Raw genomic sequence first — 26,615 nt, 5'->3', positions numbered from 1 at the left:
TGGTCTGCATGTAACATTTGACCCCTCCAAACTTAATTCCTACTAGCCTACTATTATCTGGAAGCCTTAATGATAACATAAGTAGTCGATAACACGTCTTTTGAATGTTATATGTATTATAAACTGTATTCTTACAATAAAGGAAGCTAGAAAAAAGAAAATGTTAGTAAGAAAGTCATAAGGAAGAGAAAATCTATTTATTATTCACGAAGTGAAAGTGGATCATCATGAAGGTCTTTATCCTCATTGTCTTCAGGTTGAGTAGGCTGAGGAAGAGGAGGAAGAGGAGGGCTTGGTCTTGCTGTTTCGGGGGCAGCAGAGGTGGAAGAAAATCCAGGGATAAGTGAGCCCAGGCAGTTCAAACTCATGTTGCTCAAGGGTCAGCTGTATAAATGAGGGACAGACAGGAGTTGATCTGTTGGTTCAAATGATGGCATACAATTTAGAGATATTTTATCAAGATTTAAAAAAAAAAAAAAGGCAAAGAAAACAGCACACTGGTATGTCTCCATGAGCGGCACTGGCACAGGCCACCCACAGAAGGTGACACTCCCTGGGGGCAGGAAGGTGGTCCCTGGGATCTGGTCTGCTCTGGGACTACCTCGAGGGGCTGCCTCCCACTCCAGGCCTCCCGATTGGATGTCTGCTGCTGCGTCAAGCCCCGGGAGCTGCCCCTGCCTGGCCAGGGAGAGGGGTTCCTGCTTGGCCTCTTCCGAAAGGCCTATGTCCCCTTCCTGCTGCACTGGATCACTCGAGGGGTTGTGGTGAGTGGGCCTGGAAGCACACGAGGGCAGGGGGACTAGGTGGAGACCTCGCCTCAGGAAGAGCAGGGTTGGAGGTGGGGAGGTTGCCTAGGCCCAGGTGCTGATGCCTGGGGCTGGCATGCAAGTCTGCTCAACTCCAGAATGTTACCCATGACACCCTGACTGACTTACATTTGTGGGGAGATTGGGGGGCGGCTATTGGGCAGGGTGGTCTCATGCAGCAGGTCTCTTCTCAGCTGCTGCTGTTTCTCGCCCTATTTGGAGTGAGCCTCTACTACATGTGTCACATCAGTGTTGGACTGGACCAGGAGCTGGCCCTGCCCAAGGTGAGCTCAGGCTCTTCTCAACCCTTGGCCCTTGGGATTTGGGGAGGGGTAGTAGCAACCAGCAGGGATGGGTTGGGGGTCTCTAGCCAGGGGCTTGACCAGAGGTGCAGAACTACCCACTGCTTTGGAGGCATCTCCAGCAGTCCTGCAGAGTGAAGCCACATTCGTGTATGAACAGCACAACAGCCAGGTGCCAGCCCCGGGCCACAGTAAGAGAGATGGCCCAGGCACCGGAGGGCTGCCCATGTGAGACCGCAGGCCACAAAGAATGACTGTCACTTTGCTGAGTGCCTGCCCAGTGTCCAGCCCTGCGAATCCTCTGGCCCTGAAGCCCAGGGAGGGCAGGGGTTCAGGGAAAGGAAAGCCCCATGGTTGGAGGGGACCTCCAAGCTCACATAGGATTTGCAGAGGAAAGTGATAACAGACTGGCCAATGGGAGGCTGGGGTGAGCCCAGGTGTGTTTCCTGGGTGTGGCAGCGACTGTGGGGGTGGGACGAGCTGGAGGCCAAGGGCATGGTTGGGGAGAGTGCTGATTGCCCAGCCTGGATCAGTAAGTGTGTGGGCCAACAGGCACAATGCGTCAGCCAAGGCTGGAGACCTGGCTCATCTGGATGTGCACCAGTGGTGGCCATGGACTGGTGGCCAAGAGGAAGCAGCCACAGACAACAAAGTCTGAGACACATGGTCAGACTGCATAAGCAAGCTCTGGGGAGAGGGAGGGCATCAAGGGGACTTGATGTCTAGGACCCATCTGGAGAACTGTGATGGAGACTGGGGCAAGAGTCTGGACGCTGGCAGGAGCCCCAGCAGAAGCAGCGAGGCCCAAGCCCCACAGCAGGGCTGAGTGGGGTGTGGCTGGGGCAGTACTGGCTTGGAAGCCAGGTGAGGGAGGACAAGAGCAGACAGCTCAGGACTATACTTTGGGTGACCCTATGGAGGGAGAGCAGGTGGGGAGTCCCAGAATGAACCCGCCACCTGCAGAAGCCCTGGGGGCTATGTCATGGGGCTGAGGTGAAGAGGGTCTTTAGTGCCCCAAGAGCAAGAAGGAAGGACGTGATGGGCCACTAGACCCTGCTGAGGTTTTATGTTGACGTCTTTTGTTTATTTTTCTGTTGGGGACATTTGTTTCTTACTGCTTTTAAAATTTTTATCATTTTTTTCCAGTTTTTTATTGTGGTAAAATACACATAATAGAAAATTACCATTGTAACCATTTTTAAGTGTACAGTTCAGTGATATTAAGTACACTCAAACTATTCAACTATCACCACCATCCATCTCCAAAACTCTTTCCTTTTTGCAAAATTGAAACTTCACCCAATAAACAGTGACTCCCCATTCTCCCCTCCCCTCAGCTCCTGGCACAACCACCATTTACTTTTTTTTTTTTGAGATGGAGTTTTGCTCTTGTTGCCCAGGCTGGAGTGCAATGGCACAATCTCGGCTCACCGCAATCTCCACCTCCCGGGTTCAGGTGATTCTCCTGCCTCAGCCTCCCAAGTAGCTGGGATTACAGGCGGCCACCACCACACCCAGCTAATTTTTGTATTTTTAGTAGAGACGAGGTTTCACCATGTTGGCCTGGCTGGTCTTGAATTCCTGACCTCAGGTGATCCACCTGCCTCGGCCTCCCAAAGTGCTGGGATTACAGGTATGAGCCACCGCACCTGGCCTCTACTTTTTCTTTTTTGTTTTGAAATGGAGTCTTGCTCTGTCACCCAGGCTGGAGTGCAATGGTACGAACTCGGCTTACCGCAGCCTCTGCCTCCCAGGTTCAAGTGATTCTCCTGCCTCAGCCTCCTGAGTACCTGGGACTATAGGCGTGTGCCACCACACCCAGCTAATTTTTGTATTTTTAGTAGAGATAGGGTTTTGCCATGTTGGCCAGGCTGGTCTCGAACTCCTGACCTTGTGATCAGCCCGCCTTGGCCTCCTAAAGTGCTGGGATTACAGGCACGAACCACTGTGTCCGGCCCATTTACTTTCTGTTCTATGAGTTTGACCACTCTAGGCACCTCATATAAGTGAACTCAAACAATATTTATTTTTTTGGCTGGAAGTGGTGGCTCACTCCTGTAATCCCAGCACTTTGGGAGGCTGAGGCGGATGGATCACCTGAGGTCAGGAGTTTGAGACCAGCCTGACCAGCATTGAGAAACCCTGTCTCTACTAAAAATATAAAATTAACTGGGCATGGTGACACATGCCTGTAATCCCAGCTACTTGGGAGGCTGAGGTAGGAGAATCACTTGAACCTGGGAGGCGGATGTTGCGGTGAGCTGAGATCATGCCATTGCACTCCAGCCTAGGCAACAAAGTAAGGATTCGTCTCAAAAAAAATAAATAAATAAAAATAAGTCTATTTTGTCTGATATTAGTATAGCTATCCCTATTCTCTTTTGGTTCCTATTTACTTTTTTTTCACTTTTTTTCACTTTTGACCTATTTGTGTTTTTGGATCTAAGGTGAGTTTCTTGGAGAGAGCATATAGTTAGATCATGTTTTGTTGTTTTTTAGCAGATGGGGGCTGCCTAGGGCACAGTATGCAAACTCTCACAATCTTGATCGTGTGTTTAATCCATTCTACCACTCTTTTTCTTTTCTTTTTTTTTTTTGAGATGGAGTCTCTGTCTGTCACCCAGGCTGGAGTGCAGTGAAGCGATCTCGGCTCACTGCAACTTACATCTCCCAGATTCAAGTGATTCTCCTGCCTCAGCCTCCTGAGTAGCTGGGATTACGGGTGCATACCACCAAGCCTGGCTACTTGTTTTGTATTTTTTGTAGAGACGGGGTTTCACCATGTTGGCCAGGCTGGTCTCGAACTCCTGTCTTTGAGTAATCCACCCACCTCAGCCTCCCAAAGTGCTGGGATTACAGGCGTGAGCCACCATGCCTGACTCTACTACTCTCTTTTGATTGGAGAGTTTAATCCATTTACATTTAGAGTAATTACTGATGAGGAAGGCTTTACTTCTGTCATTTTGCTATTTGTTTTCTATATGCCTTGTAGCTTTTTTGTTTCTCATTTCCTGCATTACTGACTTCTTTTGTACTTAGTTGGTTGCTACTAGTGAAATTTTACATTTTCCTTTCATTTCCTTTTGTGCATAGTCTACAGCTAATTTTATTTGTGATTACCATGAGGATTACATTAAATGTGCTGAAGTTATAACACTGTAAATTTATGCCAACTTTCTTTCCATAGCATACAAAAACTCTGCTCCTATAACAACTCCATCTTATCCCCCTTTCAGTTATTGATGTCACAAAATTATATCTTGGGCTAGCCATGGTGGCTCATGCCTGTAATCCCAATGCTTTGGGAGGTGGAGGCGAAAGGATTGCTTGAGGCCAGGAATTTGAGACCAGCCTGGCCAACACAGTGAGATTCCATCTCTAGAAAAAATATAAAATTTAGCTGGTCATGGTAGCACATGCCTGTAGTCCCAGCTATGTGGGAGGCTTGCTTCAGTCCAGGAATTCAAGGATGCAGTCAGTTATGATCATGCCACTGCACACCAGCCTGAGCAAGAGAGAGAGACCTTGTCTCAAAAATTATATTTTTCAGCTGGGTACAGTGGCTCACGGCTGTAGTCCCAGCACTTTGTGAGGTGGTTAGATCACCTGAGGCCAGGAGTTCGAGATCAGCCTAGCCAACATGACAAAACTCCGTCTCTACTAAAAATATAAAAATTAGCCAGGCATGGTGGCACATGACTGTAAACCTAGCTACTTGGGAGGCTTGAGACATGAGAATTGCTTGAATCTAGGAGGTAGAGGTTGCAGTGAGCTGAGATTGTTTCACTGTACTCCAGCTTGGGCAATAGAGCGAGACTGTGTCTCAAAAACTTTTGTATTTTTAGGCATTATGTATCCAAAATCATAGGCTAATGATTTTTTTTTTTTTTGCATTAGTCTCTTCAATCATGTACAAAAAGGCGGAGTTACAAATCATAACATTTATAACTGCCCATTTATTTACCCTTGCTCGGGATTTATTTATTTATTTATTTATTTAGGCAGAGTCTTGCTCTGTTGCCCAGGCTGAAATGCAGTGGTGTGATCATAGCTCACTATAACCTCAAACTCCTGGCCTCAAAAGATCCTCCCACCTCAGCCAGCTGAGGTACTGGGATTACAGGTGTAAGCCACCGTGCCTAGCCAAGGGATTTTTATTTCTTCATACATCTTTGAGTTACTGTCTGATGTCTTTTTTTTTTCTTTTTTTTTTTTTTTTTTGAGACATTGTTTCACTCTTATTGCCCACCCAGGCTGGAGTGCAATGGTGTGATCTCAGCTCACCGCAACCTCCACCTCCTGGGTTCAAGTGATTCTCCTGCCTCAGCCTCCTGAGTACTGGGATTACAGGCATGTGCCACCACATTGGGCTAATTTTGTATTTTTAGTAGAGATGGGGTTTCTCCATGTTGGTCAGGCTGGTCTCGAACTCCCAACCTCAGGTGATCTGCCTGCCTTGGCCTCCCAAAGTGCTGGGATTACAGGCATGAGCCACCACGCCTGGCCTGTCTAATGTCTTTTTATTTCAACCTACAGGATTCCTTTTAGCATTTCTTTCAGTGAAGGACTAGTGATAACAAATTCCTTCTGCTTTTGTTTATCTGAGAATGTCTTAATTTCACCCTCATTTTAATTTAAAAAAATTTTTTAATTTATTTTGAGATGCAGTTTCGCTCTTGTCACCCAGACTGGAGTACAATGGTGTGATCTCAGCTCACTGCATCCTCCTCCTCCTGGGTTCAAGCAATTCTCCTGTCTCAGCCTCCTGAGTAGCTGAGATTACAGGTGCACGCCACCATGCCAGGCTAATTTTTGTATTTTTAATAGAGACGGGGTTTTACCATGTTGGCCAGGCTGGTTGTGAACTCCTGACCTCAGGTGATCCACCTGCCTTGGCCTCCCAAAGTGCTGGGATTACAGGCATGAGCCACCATGCCCGGCCCATTTTTACTTTTTAATTAAAACAATTTTTTTGAGATAGGGGTCTCACTATGTTACTCAGACTGGTCTCAAACTTTTGAGCTCAAGTGATCCTCCTGTCTCAGCCTCCCAAAGTATTCGGATTGTAGGACGAATCACCTCATCTGGCTTCTCCCTCATTTTTATTTTTTATTTTATATTTTTGAGATGGAGTCTCACTGTGTCACCCAGAGTGGAGTGCAGTGGTGTGATCTCGGCTCACTGCAACCTCCACCTCCGAGGTTCAAGAGATTCTACTACCTCAGCCTCCAAAGTAGCTGGAATTAACAGGTGCATGCCTCCATGCCTGGCTAATTTTTGTATTTTTAGCAGAGATGGGGTCTCACCATGTTAGTCAAGCTGGTCTCAAACTCCTGGCCTCAAATGATCTGTCTACCTCGGCCTCCCAAAGTGCTGGGATTACAGGCATGAGCCACCATGCCCAGCCTTCTCCCTCATTTTTAAGTGACAGTTTTGCTGGAATTAGGATTTTTCATTGACAATTGTTTTTTCTTCAGCACTTGTTTTTTTTTTTGTTTGTTTTTGAGACAGAGTCTCACTCTGTCATCCAGGCTGGAGTGTAGTGGCACAATCTCAGCTCACTGCAACCTCTGCTTCCCAGGTTCAAGTGATTCTCCTGCTTCAGCCTCCTAAGTAGCTGGGATTACAGGTGTGTGCCACCATGCCCGGCTAATTTTTGTATTTTCAGAAGAGATGGGGTTTTGCCATGTTGGCCAGGCTGGTCTCAAACTCCTGACCTCAGGTGATCCACCTGCCTCAGCCTCCTGAAGAGCTGGGATTCCAGGCATGGGCCACCATGCCCAGCATTCTTCAGCTCTTTCAATATACAAACCCACTGCCATCTGGGCTTTAAGGTTTCTGATGAGAAATATGCTGATAATCTTTTTGACAATCTTTTGTATATGCCAAGTCACTTCTTTTTTTTCAATGTTTTCTATTTTTTAAAAAACCGTATTTTATTTTTTAGAGACAGAGTCTTGCTATGTTGCCTAGAATGGACTTGAAATCCTGGGCTCAAGCAATCCTCCCACCTCAAACTCTTGAGTAGCTGGGACTACAGGTATATGCCACCATGCCTGGCTTATCTTTGGTTTTTGACAGCTAAATTATAATATGCAACCGGGTGCAGTGGCTCATGCCTGTAATCCCAGCACTTTGGGAGGCCAAGGCGGGCAGATCACGAGGTCAAGAGATCAAGACCATCCTGGCCAACGTGGCGAAACCCCATCTCTACTAAAAATACAAAAATTAGCTGGCCGTGGTTGTGCGCACTTGTAGTCCAAGATACTTGGGAGGCTGAGGCAAGAGAATCACTTGAACCCAGGAGGCAGAGGTTGCAGTGAGCTGAGATCGTGCCGCTGCACGCCAGCCTGGCAACATAGCAGGACTCCAACTCAAAAAAAAAAATAATAATAATAAAAAAAAATTTAATATCCTTTGGTGTGGGTTTCTTTAGTTTATCCTACTGGAGTTTATTGAGTTTCTTGAATGTTTATATTCATGTCCTTCATCAAATTTGGGGAGTTCTGGCCATAAGTTTTTCAAATAATCTCACTTCCCCTTTCTCTTTTCTTCTGGAATTCTTACAATGCATATTTTGGTCTATTTGATGATGATGATGTCTCACAGTCCCTTAGGCTCTGCTCTGTTCACTTTTGTTATTTTTTTTCTTTCTGTTCTTCAAACTCAGTAATTTCAATGGTCTTATCTTCAGTTTGCTAATTCTTTCTTCTGACTGCTTTTGAATCCCTCTAGTGAATTTTTCATTTAAGTTACTATACTTCTTAGCTCCAGAGTTTTTTTTCTCCTTTTTATGTTTTCTCCTTATTGATATTTCCATTTTGTTCATAAATTATTTCCTTGGCTTTGTTTTCTTTTAGCTCTTTGAGCAACTTTAAGGCAATTGTTTTATTTATTTATTTATTATTTATTTATTTATTGAGACAGAGCCTTGCTGTGTCACTGAGGCTGGAGTGTAGTGGTGTGATCTCAGGTCACTGCAACCTCTGCCTCCTGGGGTCAAGCCTCAGCCTCCCAAGTAGCTGGGATTGCAGGTGTCTGCCACCATGCTTGGCTAATTTTTGTATTTTTAGTAGAGACAGGGTTTCACCATATTGGCCAGGCTGGTCTTGAACTCCTGGCCTCATGTGATCTGCCTGCCTTGGCCTTCTAAAGTTCTGGGATTACAGGCATGAGCCACTACACCCCGCTGAGACAATTGTTTTGAAGTCTTTGTCTAGTAAGTCTGCTGTCTGGTCTTACCCAGGGACAGTTTCCGTTGCTTAGTATTTTCCCTTTGAATGGGTCATGTTTTTCTTTTTCTTGGTGTGTTTTTGGTTGAAAAACAGACATTTGATTCTTATAATGTAGTAGCTCTGGAGATCAGATTCTCCTTCTTTCCCAGGGCTTGCTTTATTTTATTTATTGCTGTTGGTGTTTCTGTGCTGGGGATCAGCCAAAGGCACAGAGTTAATGTCTTCTCAGGTATTTTATGAGCCTGCATATTTATCTGGGCATTTATGCAGTGTGGTGACTGTCTAAATATCCCTATATTTATGGTTGCTTTTGAATGTCCTTGTCCTTATATGTATGGTTCCCAAAAGGAAAATGAGGGAAAAATGAAGGGGTGGGAGATAGATGCTTACTCTTTAAATCTCCTGGAAGTCACTTTAGTAAGATGTGGAGGCAGTTGCAACAATGGTGGTGGGAGTTGCAATAGTGGCTGCCTGCCTGTGTATCTGTACCACCAATATCAGAAGTAATGATCAATGATCAGAACTCAGATATCAGAACTTGATATTTGGATTTATTTATTTATTTATTAGAGACAGGGTCTGGCTCTCTTGCCCAGGCTGGAGTGCAGTGGTGCAATCATAGCTCACTGCAGCATCAAACTTCCAGGCTCAAATGATTCTCCTACCTCAGCCTCCTGAGTACCTGGGACTACAGGCATGTGCCACCACACCCAGCTAACTTTTGTATATTTTTTTTTGTAGAGACAGGGTGTCACTGTGTGCCCAGATCAGTCTCCCACTCATGGGTTCAAGTGACCCTCCTGCTTGACCTCCCAAAGTTCTGAAATTACAAGTGTAAGCCATCATGCCCAGCTGATATTTGGTGGATGACGTCCTTGCCTACCCTGGCTCCTGCAAGTTGTGTACAAGCTGCTTCTGGAAAGCATACACAGCTGCATACCTTGAAGCTGGGAGTGGCAGATGGGTAGCTGCTACTGTACTAAAAGCTGAGATTGCCTGAAATTATCCACAATTTACTGTCCAAGCCTTATCCTAGAAGCTTCCAGCCCTCAATAGACTCCAGAGTTCCAAAATAATTACACCAGAGCTGGTGTGGTGGCTCATGCCTGTAATCCCAGCTGTTTGGGAGGCTGAGGCGGGTGGATCGCTTGAGGTCAGGAGTTTGAGACCAGCCTGGCCAACATGGTGAAACCCCATCTCTATTAAAAATACAAAAATCAGCCGGGAGTGGTGGCACGTGCCTGTAATCCCAGCTACTCAGGAGGCTGAGGCACAAGAATCACTTGAACCCAGGAGGTGGAGGTTGCAGTGAGCAGAGATCGCACCACTGCACTCCAGCTTGGGAAGACTCCGTCTCAAAAAAAAAAAAAAAAAAAAAAAGAAAGAAAAAGAAACAAAACCAAAATAGTTATACTAGACAAGTTGTTTTCTAGGCAGGGAGAGAGATTCCTCATACTTCCTACTGTGCCATTTTCCCTAATGTCTCTCTGAGCCTTTATGTTATAGAAGGGAGCAGACCATGAGGATGCCTGGTGCATAGCTTTGAGGGTGTATACACTGACATTTATGTGTGCACACAAATACGGGCCATTGTCACAGGCCAGCTTGTTAGACTGTGGCTGTGCCAAATTGGGGGTGATAGGAAGGGATACAGTTATGTGTATGTGCATGTTTGTGTGTGTCAGTGTGTGTTCATGTGAGGTGATATGAGCTGCTCTGTGCTTGCACCCCCGTAAGTGTACTTCTGTTTGCACCTGTGATTATACCTATTCTGTGAACCTTGGAGTATATTCATCTGTGGGTACACCTAAACCGTGTTCTGGTGTAACTGTACAGTGCACATACATCTTAAAGGTACCCCTGAGTGTGTGTGTCTGTGCATGTCCTTCTCTATATGTACCTTGTGTGTGACCTCTGAGCATGTACCTCTCGGTGTACATTTTGTGTACGTGTGTGCATGTACCTCTGTGTACCTCTAGGCATGTATCTGTGTGTATACCTCTGAGTGTCCCACTGACACATCCCTTTGAGTGTGTAACTGCATGTGTATCTCTGAACATGTTCCTCTGTGTGTGTTCCTCTGATCATGGACCTCTGAGCATGTTCCTTTTAGCATGTACCTCTGTGTGTACCTTCGAGAGTGTGAGCTGGAGTGAACCCTTTAGGGGTGTGCATAGCAAACTGAAGCTTACTGACCCTCCTCCACTCCTAGGACTCGTACCTGCTTGACTATTTCCTCTTTCTGAACCGCTACTTCGAGGCGGGGGCCCCGGTGTACTTTGTTACCACCTCGGGCTACAACTTCTCCAGTGAGGCTGGGATGAATGCCATCTGCTCCAGTGCAGGCTGCAACAACTTCTCCTTGACCCAGAAGATCCAGTATGCCACAGAGTTCCCTGAGCAGTGAGTGCCTGGCCCGCCCCACACCCCGGCCTACTCCCTGTTTGAGTCCCCCCAGTCCTCACCAGTCCTTTCTTCCTGCCTGTTGTACCCCTGTCCCGCTGCCCTGCTGCCGTATGCCTGGGGAAGGCTGTGTGGGGGTTGGGCCATGAGAAGAATCCACCACCCTGCCCAGCTGGCCTTGTCACCCTTCCTCCCACCTGCCCCTTAGGTCTTACCTGGCCATCCCCGCCTCCTCCTGGGTGGATGACTTCATTGACTGGCTGACCCCGTCCTCCTGCTGCCGCCTTTATATATCTGGCCCCAATAAGGACAACTTCTGCCCCTCGACCATCAGTGAGTTTGGGGCCATGGGGGCTCACTGCCCACCATAGCTCAGGCAGACTGAGGCAACAGAAAGGAGAGGACTGGAGAGGCTCCCTCAACATCTCGACCTGTCTTGTGGGGTCTGTCGGGGGCATGGGTGCAGACGTGGCCTGAAGGACAGGCACTCTGTGAGAAGCACCTGTGTGGGTGGCTGTGCTGGCCCGTGGGCATCACACACGTATGCTACTGTGTACTGTGCCCCACTTTCAGAGCACGCGGCACTCCTGGGTGGCAGGGCACTGGGGAGTCAGGAGTGGAGAGCTGCTGAGGTTGGCACATGGCCCCGCCGCCCAAAGCAGTGGCATTTGTAGGTGGAGAGGACTTTGTGGGGCCCATTTTTCTGCCCCAAACTTCCTTTCCCCTTCTGCCTGTAGGTTCCCACAGTTTCTATAGCCAAGAGGAGAATTTCTCCCACAAATAACAAAAGCAAATCCCCCTAGAAGTGACTAGTTGAGGCTGGAGTGCCTGGGACCTCTGATGGGATTGTTGGGGAAGGAGGGGCACACAGCAGCTGCTGCTGGCCCTGGGGTGTCACTGCCCAGACCCCTGCTTTCTCTGCAGACTCCCTGAACTGCCTAAAGAACTGCCTGAGCATCACAATGGGTGCTGTGAGGCCCTCAGTGGAGCAGTTCCATAAGTATCTTCCCTGGTTCCTCAATGACCGGCCCAACATCAAATGTCCCAAAGGGTAAGGTTGGGAGGGCCTTCTGCTGGGGAGGACAGACATGTGGGACCTAGGACGGGGGTGAATATAGAGAGGCAGGAGGAGGCTATCAGGGGCCTCTCTGGGGTGGCTGTGGGCTGGGCAGATGAAAGGAGCTTTGTTCCTGGCTAAGCCTTTGCCCTGACCTCACAGCGGCCTGGGAGCATACAGCACCTCTGTGAACTTGACTTCAGATGGCCAGGTTTTAGGTAAGCATGGCCTTGCCTGGAGGGGAGGACATAATCAGTTGCTCTGGAGGGCCCCTGAGAACCCCAGGGAATAGCCTGTCACATGTTGTCTCCCTCCTGTGTCAGGAGCTTCTTTTTTTTTTTTTTTTTTGAGACAGAGTCTCGCTCTGTGCCCAGGCTGGAGTGCAGTGGCCGGATCTCAGCTCACTGCAAAGCTCCGCCTCCTGGGTTCACGCCATTCTCCTGCCTCAGCCTCCTGAGTAGCTGGGACTACAGGCGCCCGCCACCTCGCCCAGCTAGTTTTTTGTATTTTTTAGTAGAGACGGGGTTTCACCGTGTTAGCCAGGATGGTCTCGATCTCCTGACCTCGTGATCCACCCATCTCGGCCTCCCAAAGTGCTGGGATTACAGGCTTGAGCCACCGCGCCCGGCCCTATGTGTCAGGAGCTTCTAACTGCCCTGGCCCTGTCAGCAGAGGTCTTGTTTCCCAACTCCACATCCTCAGACTTCATCCCTTCTCTCACTCCCAAGTCCATGGTCAGCGTTAAGTTTGTGGAATTCATTCAGCAGTTGATACCATACTTGGGAGTTCTCCACACCCTGGCTAAGCACCTTTCTTACCAGCACAAATTACACCCACAGGACAGCTGGCCAAATGAATTAGGATGCTTGGCACAGCACAATCCTAGCGGTTATTAAAAGTAACAAGAGGCTGGGTGCGGTGGCTCATGCCTGTAATCTTAGCACTCCAGGAGGCTGAGGCGAGAGGATCTCTTGAACCCAGGAGTTTGAGACCAGCCCAGGCAACATAGGGAGGCCCTTTATTTTTATTTATTTATTTTTTTATTTTGAGACAGAGTCTCACTCTGTTGCCCAGGCCAGAGTGCAGTGGTGTGATCTCAGGTCACTGCAACCTCCACTTCCGAGGGTCAAGCGATTCTCCTGCTTCAGCCTCCTGAGTAGCTGGGACTATAGGAGCATGCCACCACACCTGGGTAATTTTTGTATTTTCAGCAGAGATGGAGTTTCACCATGTTGGCCAGGCTGGTCTCAAACTCCTGACCTCAGGTGATACAACTGCCTCGGCCTCCCAAAATGCTGGTATTACAGGCGTGAACCACTGTGCCTGGCCTCCTGTACCAAATAAAATTTAAAAAACTGCCTGGGTGTGGTGGCGTGTGCCTGTAGTTCCAGCTATTCAGGAGGCTGGGTGGGAGGAATAATCTGAATCTGGGAGGTTGAGGCTGCAGTGAGCCGTGATCGCAATGATCGCAACACTGCACTCCAGCCTGGGCAACAAAGTGAGATCCTCTCTCAAAAAAAAAAAAAAGAGAAAAAAAGAAAAAGGTGACAAGGGAGATGCAGTTAGACTGACAGGAAAAGGACCCACAACATGCTGTCAGCTCATACAGCAGATGGCAGAACGAGACAGCCATCTGTGTAAAGGAGCTGGCTATAGCTCTGTGCAGACATGCTCGGTGTAGGGGCCCTAAGGGAGCTCGTGCTGGAGACAGACATGGGGGTCGTTGGTGGGTGGGGGAGCTTTTGAAGGGTGATCTCACTTTGTACTGAAATAATTTTTAGTTTGAACTGCTGGCTGAAAGCTGCCTGAAGTTCACTCGACAATCACTTGAACCTGGGAAGCAGAAGTTGCAGTGAACCGAGATCGTGCCACTGCACTCCAGCTGCGGTGACAGAGTGAGACTCTGTCTCGAAAACAAAAACAAAAACAAGAACAAAAAACCCTTTATTGTGTAAGGGTCTTAATAACCTTAATTTCTTCTTCTTTTTTTTTTTTTGAGACGGAGTCTCGCTCTGTCGCCCAGGCTGGAGTGTGGTGGCGCGATCTCGGCTCACTGCAAGCTCCGCCTCCAGGGTTCAGTCCATTCTCCTGCCTCAGCCTCCCGAGTAGCTGGGACTACAGGTGCCTGCCACCATGCCCGGCTCATTTTTTTGTATTTTTAGTAGAGACAGGGTTTCACCGTGTTAGCCAGGATGGTCTTGATCTCCTGACCTCGTGATCCACCCGTCTCGGCCTCCCAAAGTGCTGGGATTACAGGCGTGAGCCACCGCGCCTGGCTTTCTTTTTTTTTTTTTTGAGATGAGGTCTTACTCTGTTGCCCAGGCTGGAGTGCAGTAGCACAATCTCAGCTCACTGCAGCCTCTACCTCCTGGGTTCAAGCAGTTCTCCCGCCTCAGCCCCCCAAGTAGCTGGGATTACAGGGGTGTGCCACCACGGCTGGCTAATTCTTGCATTTTTAGTAGAGACAGGATTTCACCATGTTGGGCAGGCTGGTCTCGAACTCCTGATCTCAGGTGATTGGCCTGCCTTAGCCTCCCAAAGTGCTGGGATTACAGGCATGAGCCACCGCGCCTGGCCAATAACCTTAATTTCTTAAAATGTCATTAAGAAATAACCTTGATCTGGCAGGAGCCCTAAGCCACAGTTCTAATAATTCAACTGTTCTCATTTTTCTGTCTTCCTTTCTAGTCCTTTCCTATAGGAATATGCAAATTAAAAACCAATTAAGTTAATTTTAAAAATCCAATGCATATCTTGAAACCATATAGAGAAGAATCTGGGTTCACTAGAGAGATCTCTATAGGCTTCATTCAGCAAAGGTCAGGCCTGGGTCTCCCACAGCAGTGGGGCCAGCTATGGAGTTTGCAGGGCTGGTGCAAAACAAAAATATGGACCTCTTGCACAAAATTTACTAAGAATTTCAAATGGTGGTGGCAGAGCCCTGAACCCAGCTTGATCACATGCCTGTGCCACTGTGTCTGGGGTATTCTGAAGGTGTCCTGGAAAGGGCTCTGACCTTTTACCTTCCATCTTCTGTGTGCCATGGCTGTCCAGCCTCCAGGTTCATGGCCTATCACAAGCCCCTGAAAAACTCACAGGATTACACAGAAGCTCTGCGGGCAGCTCGGGAGCTGGCAGCCAACATCACTGCTGACCTGCGGAAGGTGCCTGGGACAGACCCAGCTTTTGAGGTCTTCCCCTACACGTGAGGACCTGAGTGGCTGGGCTGGAGGGAGGTGGGGGATGGTTGCTGGAGATTGGAGGTTAGGGCAGAGGGCTTGCAAGGAGTTGCATGAGATGAGCATCAGTTTTAGGTCAGGAGGCTTTGGCTGCAGACTTGGGCCTATTTCTTATGCTGGTTTGTACCCCAATATAAGCCTGCCTGACCCTCAGCATTCTCCTTCTGAAGTGGGGTGTCCCACCCACCTTGAGGACCCCAGAGGCCTGAGCTTGTGACCATGCTCTGTACTCTGGCAGGGTCACCAATGTGTTTTATGAGCAGTACCTGACCGTTCTCCCTGAGGGGCTCTTCATGCTCAGCCTCTGCCTGGTGCCCACCTTCGCTGTCTGCTGCCTCCTGCTGGGCCTGGACCTGCGCTCCGGCCTCCTCAACCTGCTCTCTATTATCATGATCCTCGTGGACACCGTCGGCTTCATGGCCCTGTGGGGCATCAGTTACAATGCTGTGTCCCTCATCAACCTGGTCTCGGTAACCCAGCAGACACAGGCACCAGGGGGCCCTGGAGGGGTGGTTGGGGATCCAGCCTCATAGAATACTCCCAGTTCCTTTTTTTTTCTTTCTTTCTTTCTTTTTAGAGGCAAGGTCTTGCTCTGTTGCTCAGGCTTGTGCAGTGACATGATCACAGCTCACTGTAGCCTAGAACTCGGGCTCAAGCGATCCTCTGACCTCAGCCTCCCAAGTAGCTGGGACTATAGGCATGTGCCACTGCGTCCAGCTAATATTTTAATTTTTGTTGTAGAGACAGGGTTTCACTTTGTTGCCCAGGATGGTCCCAAACTCCTGGGCTCAAGTGATCTTCTCACCTCAGCCTCCCAGTGTTGGGATTATAGGCATGAGCCACTGCACCTGGCCAAATACTCTGTCTAGAATCTAATGCCTGCCCTGCGCTGGTCCTGGTGGAGGCCTCATCTCCCCATCCCCAGTTCCTTCCCCACCTCTGCCTTTCTTGGCTTATGCCCCCTCTCTGCCCATAGGCGGTGGGCATGTCTGTGGAGTTCGTGTCCCACATTACCCGCTCCTTTGCCATCAGCACCAAGCCCACCCGGCTGGAGAGGGCCAAAGAGGCCACCATCTCTATGGGAAGTGCGGTGAGTGGGGAGGAGTGGGCCACCCTGTGCCCCACTCGACACCCTGTGCCCTGCTTGATGCCCTGTGCCCTGCCTGACACCTGGTTGTGACCCCCCAGGTGTTTGCAGGTGTGGCCATGACCAACCTCCCTGGCATCTTGGTCCTGGGCCTTGCCAAGGCCCAGCTCATTCAGATCTTCTTCTTCCGCCTCAACCTCCTGATTACTCTGCTGGGTCTGCTGCATGGCTTGGTCTTCCTGCCTGTCATCCTCAGCTATGTGGGTGAGTGCCCAGGCCTGTTCCTACCAGGCTGTCATGATTATCGTGACGACAACAGTAACAGTGCATGCTTACCACGGAAGCTCAGGAAGTGCACACAAGCCATGGGCAGACGTCAGAAGCCAGGACCATGACCATGTGGCACTTCTAGGCTTTGAAGCTTCTGTTGTTCATTTAATGTGCTGTGAACATCTTTTTTTTGTCAGCAATGTATGTCTCAAACAATGTTTCTGTGGCCCTGTACACTGTGGATCTTCACTGCACTGCTGTTGGACTTTTAAGCATGCCTTTCAGCAAGAAATGTTTTACACCTAGAGGTGACATGCACAAGCACACACAGACATGCCTGCCTAAAACAGATGCTTCACTAAATAATATTAATACTTCTCTTATACATGTGAAGCATTCTGATATTTCTGGTTCCATTTTATTATTATTATTATTATTAATTGTTTTTGGAGACAGGGTCTTGCTCTGACACCCAGGCTGGAGTGCAGTAGCATGATCACAGCTCACTGCAGCCTTGACTTCCCAGGCTCAAGTGATCCTCCCACCTCAGCCTCCTGAGTAGCTGGGACCCCAGGTGTACATCACCATACCAGCCAATTTTTTATTTTTTGTGGAGGTGGGGCCTCCCTGTGTTGCCCAGGCTGGTCTCAAACTCCTGAGCTCAAGTGATCCACCTTGGTCTTCCATAGTGCTACCTTGGCCTTCCACAGTGTTAGGATTACAGGTGTGAGCCACTGTGCTTGGCTTTTATTTTAACTTAAATTTATTATTTATTTTATTTTAATTGATTGAGATGGAGTCTCACTCTGTCGCCCAGGCTGGAGTGCAGTGGTGTGATCTCAGCTTCTTGCAACCCCTGCCTCACAAGTTCAAGCCATTCTCCTGCTTTAGCCTCCCAAGCAGCTGGGATTATAGGCACATGCCACTACACCTGGCTAATTTTTTTAATTCATTTTTTATTTTTAGTAGAGATGGGGTTTCATCATGTTGGCCAGGCTGGTCTCGAACTCCTGACCTCAGGTGATTTGACCGCCAAGGCCTCCCAAAGTGCTGGGATTACAGGCGTGAACCACTGTGCCTCAGCCCTACCTTTAATTTTTTTTTTTTTTTTTAAGACAAGAGCCTCGCTCTGTTGCCCAGGCTGGAGTGTGGTGGTGCGATCCCAGCTCACTGCAACCTCTGCTTTCTGGGTTCAAGCAATTCTCCTGTCTTAGCCTCCTGAGTAGCTAGGATATCAGTGCACACCACCATGCCTGGCCAATTTTTGTATTTTTATTAGAGACAAGGTTTCACCATGTTGGTCAGGCTGGTCTCGAACCCCTGACCTCAGGTGATCCCTCTGCCTTGGCTTCCCAAAGTGCAGGCCTCCCAAAGTGCGGAGATTACAGGCGTGGGCCACCGCACCCAGTCTCAGTAATTTTTTGAAATGCTGGCCAGGAGTGGTGGCTCATGCCTGTAATCCTAGCACTTTGGGAGGCTGAGGCGCATGGAGGCTCAAATTGAGCCTCCCAGGATGAAGGTGTTTCTGGCTCTCAGGGTGGGCAAGCTGGGAGGAGTTCAATTTTACCCCCCACCAGATAGTAATAATAATATTACTAGAGGACATTTATAGAGGGGTGTGTTTGTACATCAACATATGTGTCTGTAATTCTCTTAACTACCCCCCCGAGGTAGGTATCATTATCCTTCCCTTTTTACAGATGAGGGAACTGAGACACCTGCCCCAGGTTACAGACTTGGTCAAAGGTAGCAGGGGTTGGAGCCCACGCAGCTCCATGGTTCCTAAACATGTCTCTTGTGGGGACTCCCTGACCCTCTTGGAAGGAGTAGAGTGTGTGTGCTGGGGGTGGTGGGTGAGACATAAGAGAGGGGCAAGGAGGAGCAGTTGTGGGGTGTGCTTGGACGAGGGGTATCCAGGGCCTTGGAGCTGCAGGTGGTGGCTTTTCCTTGGAGGCTCCCAACATGCTTGGGGGATGGGGGGACCAGGACATCCCTGAAGCTTGGGCTGCAAATGTAGTGACCCCAGAAGGCACATGGCACAGAGCCCCCCTGGGACCCTTCCTGCCTTGGGTTTGTTGTACAGAACCAGGAATAGCTTCTCACCTGTGTCCCCTGCCCACCTCTCTGACTGTGGTTCTCTGTCTCTCTGCAGGGCCTGACATCAACCCGGCTCTGGCACTGGAGCAGAAGTGGGCTGAGGAGGCAGCGGCGGCAGCCATAGTGGCCTCCTGCCCAAATCACCCCTCCCGAGTCTCCACAGCTGACAACATCTACGTCAACCATAGCTTTGAAGGTTCTATCAAAGGTGCTGGTGACGTCAATGGGCGGCAGTTCTGATACGGCCAGAGGCCCTGCCTAGGCTCTATGGCCCTGAACCGAAGGGTTATGAGGGTCTTCCCTGTGACTGTCCCTTGACACACGCCCTTCTCAAATCCTAGGGGAGGCCGTTCCCATGAGACTGCCTGTCACTGGAGGATGGCCTGCTCTTGAGGCATCCAGGCAGCACCACTGATGGCTCCTGTGCTCTCACAGTGGGTCCCCAGTTTCCAAGTCACCTAGGCCTTGGGCAGTGCCTCCTCCTTCTGGGCCTGGGTCTGGAAGTTGGCAGGAACAGACACACTCCATGTTTGTCCCACACTCACTCACTTTCCTAGGAGCCCACTTCTCATCCAACTTTTCCCTTCTCAGTTCCTCTGTCAAAAGTCTTAATTCTGTGTCAGTAAGTCTTTAACACGTAGTAGTGTCCCTGAGAACGCAGACAGTGACCACTGCCCTGGGTTGTGATATCACAGGAGGCCAGGGAGAGGCAAAGGCTCAGGCCAAGAGTCAACGCTGTGGGAGGCCGGTCAGCAGCCACTCCCTCCAGAGCACACCTGCAGGTCTGCCATCTACGGCCCTTTCTGGCAAGAGAAGGGCCCAGGAAGGGTGTTCCCATAAGCACCTTGGTCATGGATTAGCCCCTCCTGGAAAATGGTGTTGGGTTTGGTCTCCAGCTCCGACTCTTATTAAGGCTGTTGCTGCCAGTCAAGGCCATTCAGTATTCTGAAGGCTGGGAGCTCTTGGGGCTGGGCTGGTCCTCCCACCTTCACCTCAGGCCTTGGAGCCGAGGCCTCAAACCAGCCCAACCCGAGTTCTTGGACAGCTCTCCAGAAGCATGAACTGCAGTTAAGATGAAGATCCTGGCTCGGTACTGTGCACATGGGTGTTTAATAAACATTTGTTGGCAGAAATGGTGTTTTATGTCACATGTCCTACCCTGGCTGCCTCTTGGCTTAAGATAATTTTTGTGAATGACACAAATAATATATGTGTGGGAGAGTGATTTGTGGAGATACTCGTGTGTTTTGTTCTATTTCTCCTCCCTCTTTTCAAGAAAGTAGTCAGGCCATCGTGTGCTCATGCTTTACAAGGGCCTTTGAGGAGTGGGAGTAATTTCCCTTCAAACTGGGAGGGCGCAGAGCCTGAGAGTCAGTCAGGAGTAGGATGTGCAGCCCCTCCTTTTCTGGAACAGCCTGTGAGGTAGGCAACACCTGGAGGAGCTAGAGGAGAACCACGGTGCATTCAGGGAGGGAAGAACCCACCGTCCAAATGACCAGCTCCCAGGAGGGCCCCAGGCCAGGGCAGTGGGTAGAAATGTCAAGGAACATTCCAGATCCCCTCGAGTCTTTCTGCTCCCCGCTGGGTCCAGCCCTTGTTTGGCTGAGGGGCTGCTGTTGCCTTGAGGCTCAGAGGGACTGTTGGCATGTAAAGGGAAGACAAGCAAAAAGGGGTGGAAAGGAACGGGCGTTTCTGGAGCCTACTATCTACTCTCGGGTCCTCATAAGAGCCCCATGTGCCAGCATCAATAGCCCACCTTTGGGAGGGTTGCTGGCTGGCCATGATGGACAGGAGGTCTGGTGAAGGGACGGCTACCAGGGAATAGAGGCTGAGGAGAAATCGCACAAGTCACCCTGTTAAAAACTACACAGGTGCAGAATAAACAGATAGATCTGAGGAACAAAATAGCTTTTGACAGCAGACATTTCAAATCAGAGGAAAGGGTAGACCCTTCAGTAAATGGCATGAGAGTAGTGAGCAAATTATTTGGATCAAAATAAAGTTATATCTATACCTCACACAATACACAAGATAAAAAGTACAGACAGATTAAATAACTAAATACAAAAATGAAACTATACAACTATCAGAAGGAAACACAGAAGAGTATGTTATAATCTGGGGGTGGGAAAAGTTTCCTAAGCACAAAGTCCAGAAGCCATAAAGGTAAACAATAAGGTATGACCATATAATAGTGGAAAACATCTGTAAACACACAAACAAAAAAATTACAGTTGAAAGACACATATGAGCTCAGAAACGTAGTTGCAACGTATTTAACAGCAAATAAAATCAAGAAAACACAAAGAGTGCCAGTAGCGCTCCTGCAAACATGGCGAACATTCCTAAAACTCACTGGACTTTCGGTAAGAAGTGTGGGAAGCACCAGCCCCACAGAGTGACACAGGACACATTTCCCTGTATGCCTAGGGAAAGCCATGTTATGACAGGAAGCAGAGGGGCTACAGTGGGGAGACTCAGCCAATTTTCCAGAAAAAGGCTAAAACTACAAAGAAGATTGTGTGAAGGCTTGAGTGCGTGGAGCCCAACTGCAGATCTAAGAGAATGCTGGCTATTAAGAGATACAAGCATTTTGAACTGGGAGAAGGTAAGAAGAGAAAGGGCCAAGTGACCCAGTTCCAAGTATCATCTTTTGTTTTATTATGAAGACAATAAAATCTTGAGTTTATGTTTAAAAAAAAAAAAGAATACACAAAGAGAGTCCAGGTATGGTGGCTCATGCCTGTAATCCCAGAACTTTGGGAGGCTGAGGCAGGAGAATTGCTTGAGGCCAGGAGTTCAAGACCAGCCTAGGAACATAGCAAGATACTGTCTCTACAAAAAGTTTATAAGTTAGCCAGGCTAGCTACTTGGGAGGCTGAGGTGGGAGGACTGCTTGAGCACAAGAGTTTGAGGCTGAGGTCAGTTAAGATGGCACCACTGTACTCCAGCCTGAGTGAAAGAGTGAGCTTCTGTCTCAAAAAAAAAAAAAAAAAAAAAAAGAATATACAAAGAAAGGCAGGAGTGGGGAGGGGTCTGGGTTATGTGGCTAACCCTCCCATTAGAAATAACAGAAATTCTAGCTAAAATAAATCTTAGCCGTGTGTGTGTGTGTATGTGTCTGTGTGTGTGTGTATGATGCATACAAGTTTAGAGTGTTTTAACCTTCTTGATAAATTGAGATTTTTATAGTTTGAAATGACTATAAAAATATCCCTCTTTATCTCTAGTATTTATTTTTGTCTGTTTGTTTAAGAGATGGGGCTCTCACTTTGTTGCCCAGGCTGGTCTCGAACACTTGGCCTCAAGGGATCCTCCTTCCTCAGCCTCCCAAGTAGCTGGAATTACAGGTATGAGTCACCATGCTCAGTCCTATCTGTAGTATTTTTTCAACTGTATAACATTGTGTGTGTATATAATGTATATATATATACACACACACATATAAAATAACATACAGTTGAACAAATTTTATACTTAATAGTCAAGCATTGAAACCCTTTCCCCTGAGACTGTGAATGAGACAAAGTTGACCACCTTTACCCAACATTGTACTGGAGGTCTTAGCCATTGTAATAAGGCAAGAAAAATAAATTAAGGTCATAGGCTGGGCGCAGTGGCTCACGCCTGTAATCCCAGCACTTTGAGAGGCCGAGGTGGGCAGATCACGAGGTCAGGAGATCAAGACCATCCTCGCTAACAGGGTGGTCAAAAATTAGCTGGGCGTGGTGGTGGGCACCTGTAGTCCCAGCTACTTGGGAGGCTGAGGCAGGAGAATGGCGTGAACTCAGGAGGCGGAGCTTGCAGTGAGCCGAGATTGCACCACTGGACTCCAGCCTGGGCAACAGAGTGAGACTCTGTCTCAAAAAAAAAAAAAAAAAATTAAGGTTATAAAGATTAGAAATAAGAAATTGACATCATTCACAGATGACATAAATGTGTATAAAAAAGGTTCAGGCTGGGTGCAGTGGCTCATGCCTGTAATCCCAGCAATTTCTGAGGCCAAGGCAGGAGGATCACTTGAGGCCAGGAGTTCAAGACATAGCAAGACCCCACCTCCACAAAAACTTTTTAAAAAAAGATCCAGGCCAGGCGCGGTGGCTCAACCCTGTAATCCCAGCACTTTGGGAGGCCGAGACGGGCGGATCACGAGGTCAGGAGATCGAGACCATCCTGGCTAACATGGTGAAACCCCGTTTCTACTAAAAAATACAAAAAACTAGCTGGGCGAGGTGGCGGCGCCTGTAGTCCCAGCTACTCGGGAGGCTGAGGCAGGAGAATGGCGTGAACCCGGGAGGCAGAGCTTGCAGTGAGCTGAGATCTGGCCACAGCACTCCAGCCTGGGTGACAGAGCGAGGCTCCGTCTCAAAAAAAAAAAACAAACAAACAAACAAAAAAAAGATCCAAAAGAATCTATATATAAACTATTGGAATTACTCTAACAAAAGATAGTCAAGAAAACTATGAAAAATAACAAATTTGTAATTTGTCTAATATTCAGAGAAATTAACTGTCAAAAGAAATGGAGGAATATACCATGAACTGAGGACTCTATACTACAGAGATGTCAATTCTCTTCAAATTAATTACTAGTTTCACCATAATTTCAATCATAACCCCAGAAAATTTTTTATGGAAACTGATAAGCTGATTCAAAAATTCATATAGAACCACAAAAGACGAAAATTCACCAAGGCAATCTTGAAGAAAAACAAAGTCAGAGAACTTACACTACCAGAACTCAAGATATTATAAATATACAGAAATAAAGATAGTGAGATTTTGGCACAAGGAAGGACAAATAGAATAATGGAAAGAATACAAAGTCCAGAAACAGATGATATCCACAAGGACACATGATTTATGATGGAGGAGGCATGCACAGCATTGGGTAAAGGAAGTTTTTCAATGCATGATGCTGACCTAGTTGGGTGTCCATACAGAAAGAAATGAATCATGATCCTCTTCCCCAAGATACACAAAAATCAGTTTCTGATAGATTGTTGATCTAAATGTGAAAGATAAAATGATAGAATTCTAAAAGATAACATAAGAGAGTATCCCCAAGACTGAAATAGGAGAAACTTTTCTTAAGAAACAAAAGCCTTACGTATAGAGAAAAAGATTGATAAATTGAACTGTATTGAAATTTAAAAAAAAAAACCTGTTCAACAAAACACATCCTTAGGAGAGATAAAATTCAAACCATAGAGAGGAAAATATATTTGCATATATCTGAAATACGCACATATCTGATAAAGGGCTTGTGCTTAGAATGTATAAACAAACTCCTACAACTCAGTAAGAAACAGACAGACAACCGAAAGAAAAGCTAGGCTGGCTACTGAAACAAGCAAATGGCCAATACAAGTTCCTCAACTTTGTTAAGTCACCAGAACAAGGCTGAGTAAAAGAACAGTGGGAGTTCTTCCTCTTCCCTTCCCTCACAGTTTGGCCTACAGGCCATGGGGTAAGGTGGGGCCAGGAAGCACATGTGGGGTGTCAGAATCCAGGTGGTGTAGGGAGGGATTCCACTTTGGATCTGAGGGAGGAGAGGAGGGCATTCCACACAGAATAGGAGCTACATAGGCCCAGTATGGGGCTAAGATGTCAGAACTGAGCTCTGATGTGCCTTTCTCCATGAGCAGAGGGGCTGGATGTGGGAGATGGAGGGTGGAGGAAAGGTTCAGAGCCATCTAGAGATGGCAATTCAGAGGAAATGGGAGGGCAGATAATCTCACTCCTCACAGTGAGGCAGAGTTTCCAAGCTGGTTTTGTCACTCCTCTGCTGGGCCCCTTTGGGCAATATATTTGACTTATCTTGGCTTTAGTTTCTTTTCTTTTCTTTTCTTTTTTTTTTTTTTGACAGAGTCTCACTCTGTTGCCCAGGCTGGAGTGCACTGGTGTGATCTTGGCTCACTGCAACCTCTGCCTCCCAGGTTCAAGTGATTCTCCTGCCTCAGCCTCTTGAGTAGCTGCAACTACAGGCACCTGCCACCATGCCTGGCTAATTTTTGTATTTTTAATAGAGACAGGGTTTTGCCATGTTGACCAGGCTGGTCTTGAACTCCTGACCTCAGGTGATATGCCTGCTTCAGCCTCCCAAATTGCTGGGATTACAGGTGTGAGCCACCACACCCGGCCTGGGTTTGGTTTCTTTATCTGTAAAAACAGGGACAGTTTAGCTGGGCACAGTGATGCTGTAGTCCTAGCTACTTGAGAGGCTGAGATGGGAGCATCTCTTGAGCCTAAGAATCACAGGTCAGTCTGGGCAACACAGCAAGACCCCATCTGAGAAAAAAAAATTAGTGGCTGAGCACAGTGGCTCACTCCAGCAATCCCAGAACTTTGGGAGGCCAAGGTGGGAAGACTGCTTGAGCCCAGGAGTTTGAAACCAGCCTGGGAAACACAGAGAGACCACAATCTCTGCGTTAAAAAAAAATTAGCTGGGTATGGTGGCACTCACCTGTTGTCCCAGCTACTTGGGAGGGTGAGGTAGATCTCTTGATCCCGGAAGTGGAGGCTGCAGACTGCAGTGAGCTGTGATTGTGCCATTATACTCTAGCCTGGGTCCCAGAGTGAGACCCTGTCTCAAAAAAAAAAAAAAAAAAAAAAAAAATTAGGAAAATTTTCCCTGACTCCCCATAGTTTTTTTTAAAGGACGAAATGAGATATTATATGTGAAAGCATCTAGTACTTGTGACATAGTATGTGCTTACTAAGTGTTTCCACTTCACTTCTGCCTAAAACCCCGTTCAGTTCTTGAGTTCCAGATACCTAACTGTGATGAGAAGAGATGCAGCCAGAGGTACCTCAAGGATAACAATACCCCACCCCCAATCCTGATACCTGATGTACTAAAGTTAGAAGTTTTAAAAAGCCTTGTTCTTCCTTCAGTTTTAAGTTCCGTATACTGATGAACTATCGGTCACATTTCACAGTTTACTTTAAAAATAAACAGGCTTCCAAATTAACCTACTTACATGGTTTGGCTGTGTCCCCACCCAAATCTCATCTTGAATTCCCACCTGTTGTGGGATGGACCCGGTTGGAGATAATTGAATCATGGGGGCAGGTCTTTCCTGTGCTGTTCTCATGATATCAAATAAGTCTCACAAGATCTGATGGTTTTAAAAAGAGGAGTTCCCTTGCACAAGCTCTCTCTCTTTGCCTGCTGCCATCCATGTAGGATGTGACTTGCTCTTCCTTGCCTTCCACCATGATTGTGAGGCTTCCCCAGCCACATGGAACTGTAACTCCAATTAAACCTCTTTCTCTTGTAAATTGCCCAGTCTAGGGTATGTCTTCATCAGCAGTGTGAAAACGGACTAATATATCTACCTTGGAAAGGCCTTGTGATCCATGGTGACATCTTGTCCCTAAGGTAAGAATCTTATCATGAGTTCCGCAAATTGTTGATGTACTGATTAACGTGTAACCCTCTGACACTGGGAAGAACGCTGATTTATTTCTGAATCATCAAGCTTTACTGATTATCTTGCATGTAGACATTTTAGCCTGTATGTTGCAATAGGTATCCAATAATTGTAACCTCTGTATTTTACCCTCCAATGAAAGAGGAAACAACTCCTGTATGAGTCATCCCCTCCCTTATCCTAAACTTTCCTATAAAAGCCTTCTACCTTGTAACAGACTGGAACATTCCTAACATTGTTAGTGTGTTTCCTAAGTGGATTCTCACATTTGGCTTCAAATAAACCTTGATCAAATTAGTTCTGCCTCAACAGCCTTAATTTCAGTCAATAGTACAAGCCTCTGTTTTTCTATTTAATCCCTACTTTAAAGGTAACCTTTGGAAAATGTTTAGCCTGTTTACAAATGTAATTAATTGAACATATTTTAACTGCATTTATAAAGGTAATATTCTCCATTTTCTTTCTAAATACTCTGTACATAAGACACAAAATCTTCCCATATACTTAACTCTTTTAAACCTAATAAATTAAATTTATGGAATATCATTAATATAAAGTTCTTATAGATGTTGTAACACTGCACATACATTTAGCAACATTTCAATTTAAAATCTTAAGCTTATATGAAATACCATTTTAAATTGGAGTTACACAATTCTTACACTAATAGACCAAATACTTTT

General features: G+C 47.3%; 1 protein-coding gene across 1 annotated transcript in view; it reads left to right on the top strand.

Annotated features, from left to right (window-relative positions):
* NPC1L1 (NPC1 like intracellular cholesterol transporter 1) overlaps positions 1 to 19,629 on the top strand; it is a 28,254-nt gene extending 8,625 nt beyond the window's left edge. Inside the window, exons 9-19 of the mRNA XM_023226505.1 lie at positions 627 to 764; positions 1,001 to 1,090; positions 10,556 to 10,746; positions 10,955 to 11,079; positions 11,671 to 11,797; positions 11,966 to 12,021; positions 14,858 to 15,008; positions 15,281 to 15,512; positions 16,019 to 16,132; positions 16,231 to 16,393; positions 18,552 to 19,629. Of these exons, the coding sequence (XP_023082273.1) occupies positions 627 to 764; positions 1,001 to 1,090; positions 10,556 to 10,746; positions 10,955 to 11,079; positions 11,671 to 11,797; positions 11,966 to 12,021; positions 14,858 to 15,008; positions 15,281 to 15,512; positions 16,019 to 16,132; positions 16,231 to 16,393; positions 18,552 to 18,736 (1,572 nt within the window). The 3' untranslated portion in view covers positions 18,737 to 19,629. The remainder of the gene's footprint in view (positions 1 to 626; positions 765 to 1,000; positions 1,091 to 10,555; positions 10,747 to 10,954; positions 11,080 to 11,670; positions 11,798 to 11,965; positions 12,022 to 14,857; positions 15,009 to 15,280; positions 15,513 to 16,018; positions 16,133 to 16,230; positions 16,394 to 18,551) is intronic.
* The last annotated feature ends 6,986 nt before the right edge of the window (positions 19,630 to 26,615 follow it).

Source organism: Piliocolobus tephrosceles, chromosome 8 (assembly GCF_002776525.5).
Source record: "Piliocolobus tephrosceles isolate RC106 chromosome 8, ASM277652v3, whole genome shotgun sequence".
Classification (NCBI taxonomy): Eukaryota; Metazoa; Chordata; class Mammalia; order Primates; family Cercopithecidae; genus Piliocolobus; species Piliocolobus tephrosceles.
Note: the sequence above shows the minus strand (reverse complement) of the source record. Positions and strands in the feature narration are given on the sequence as shown.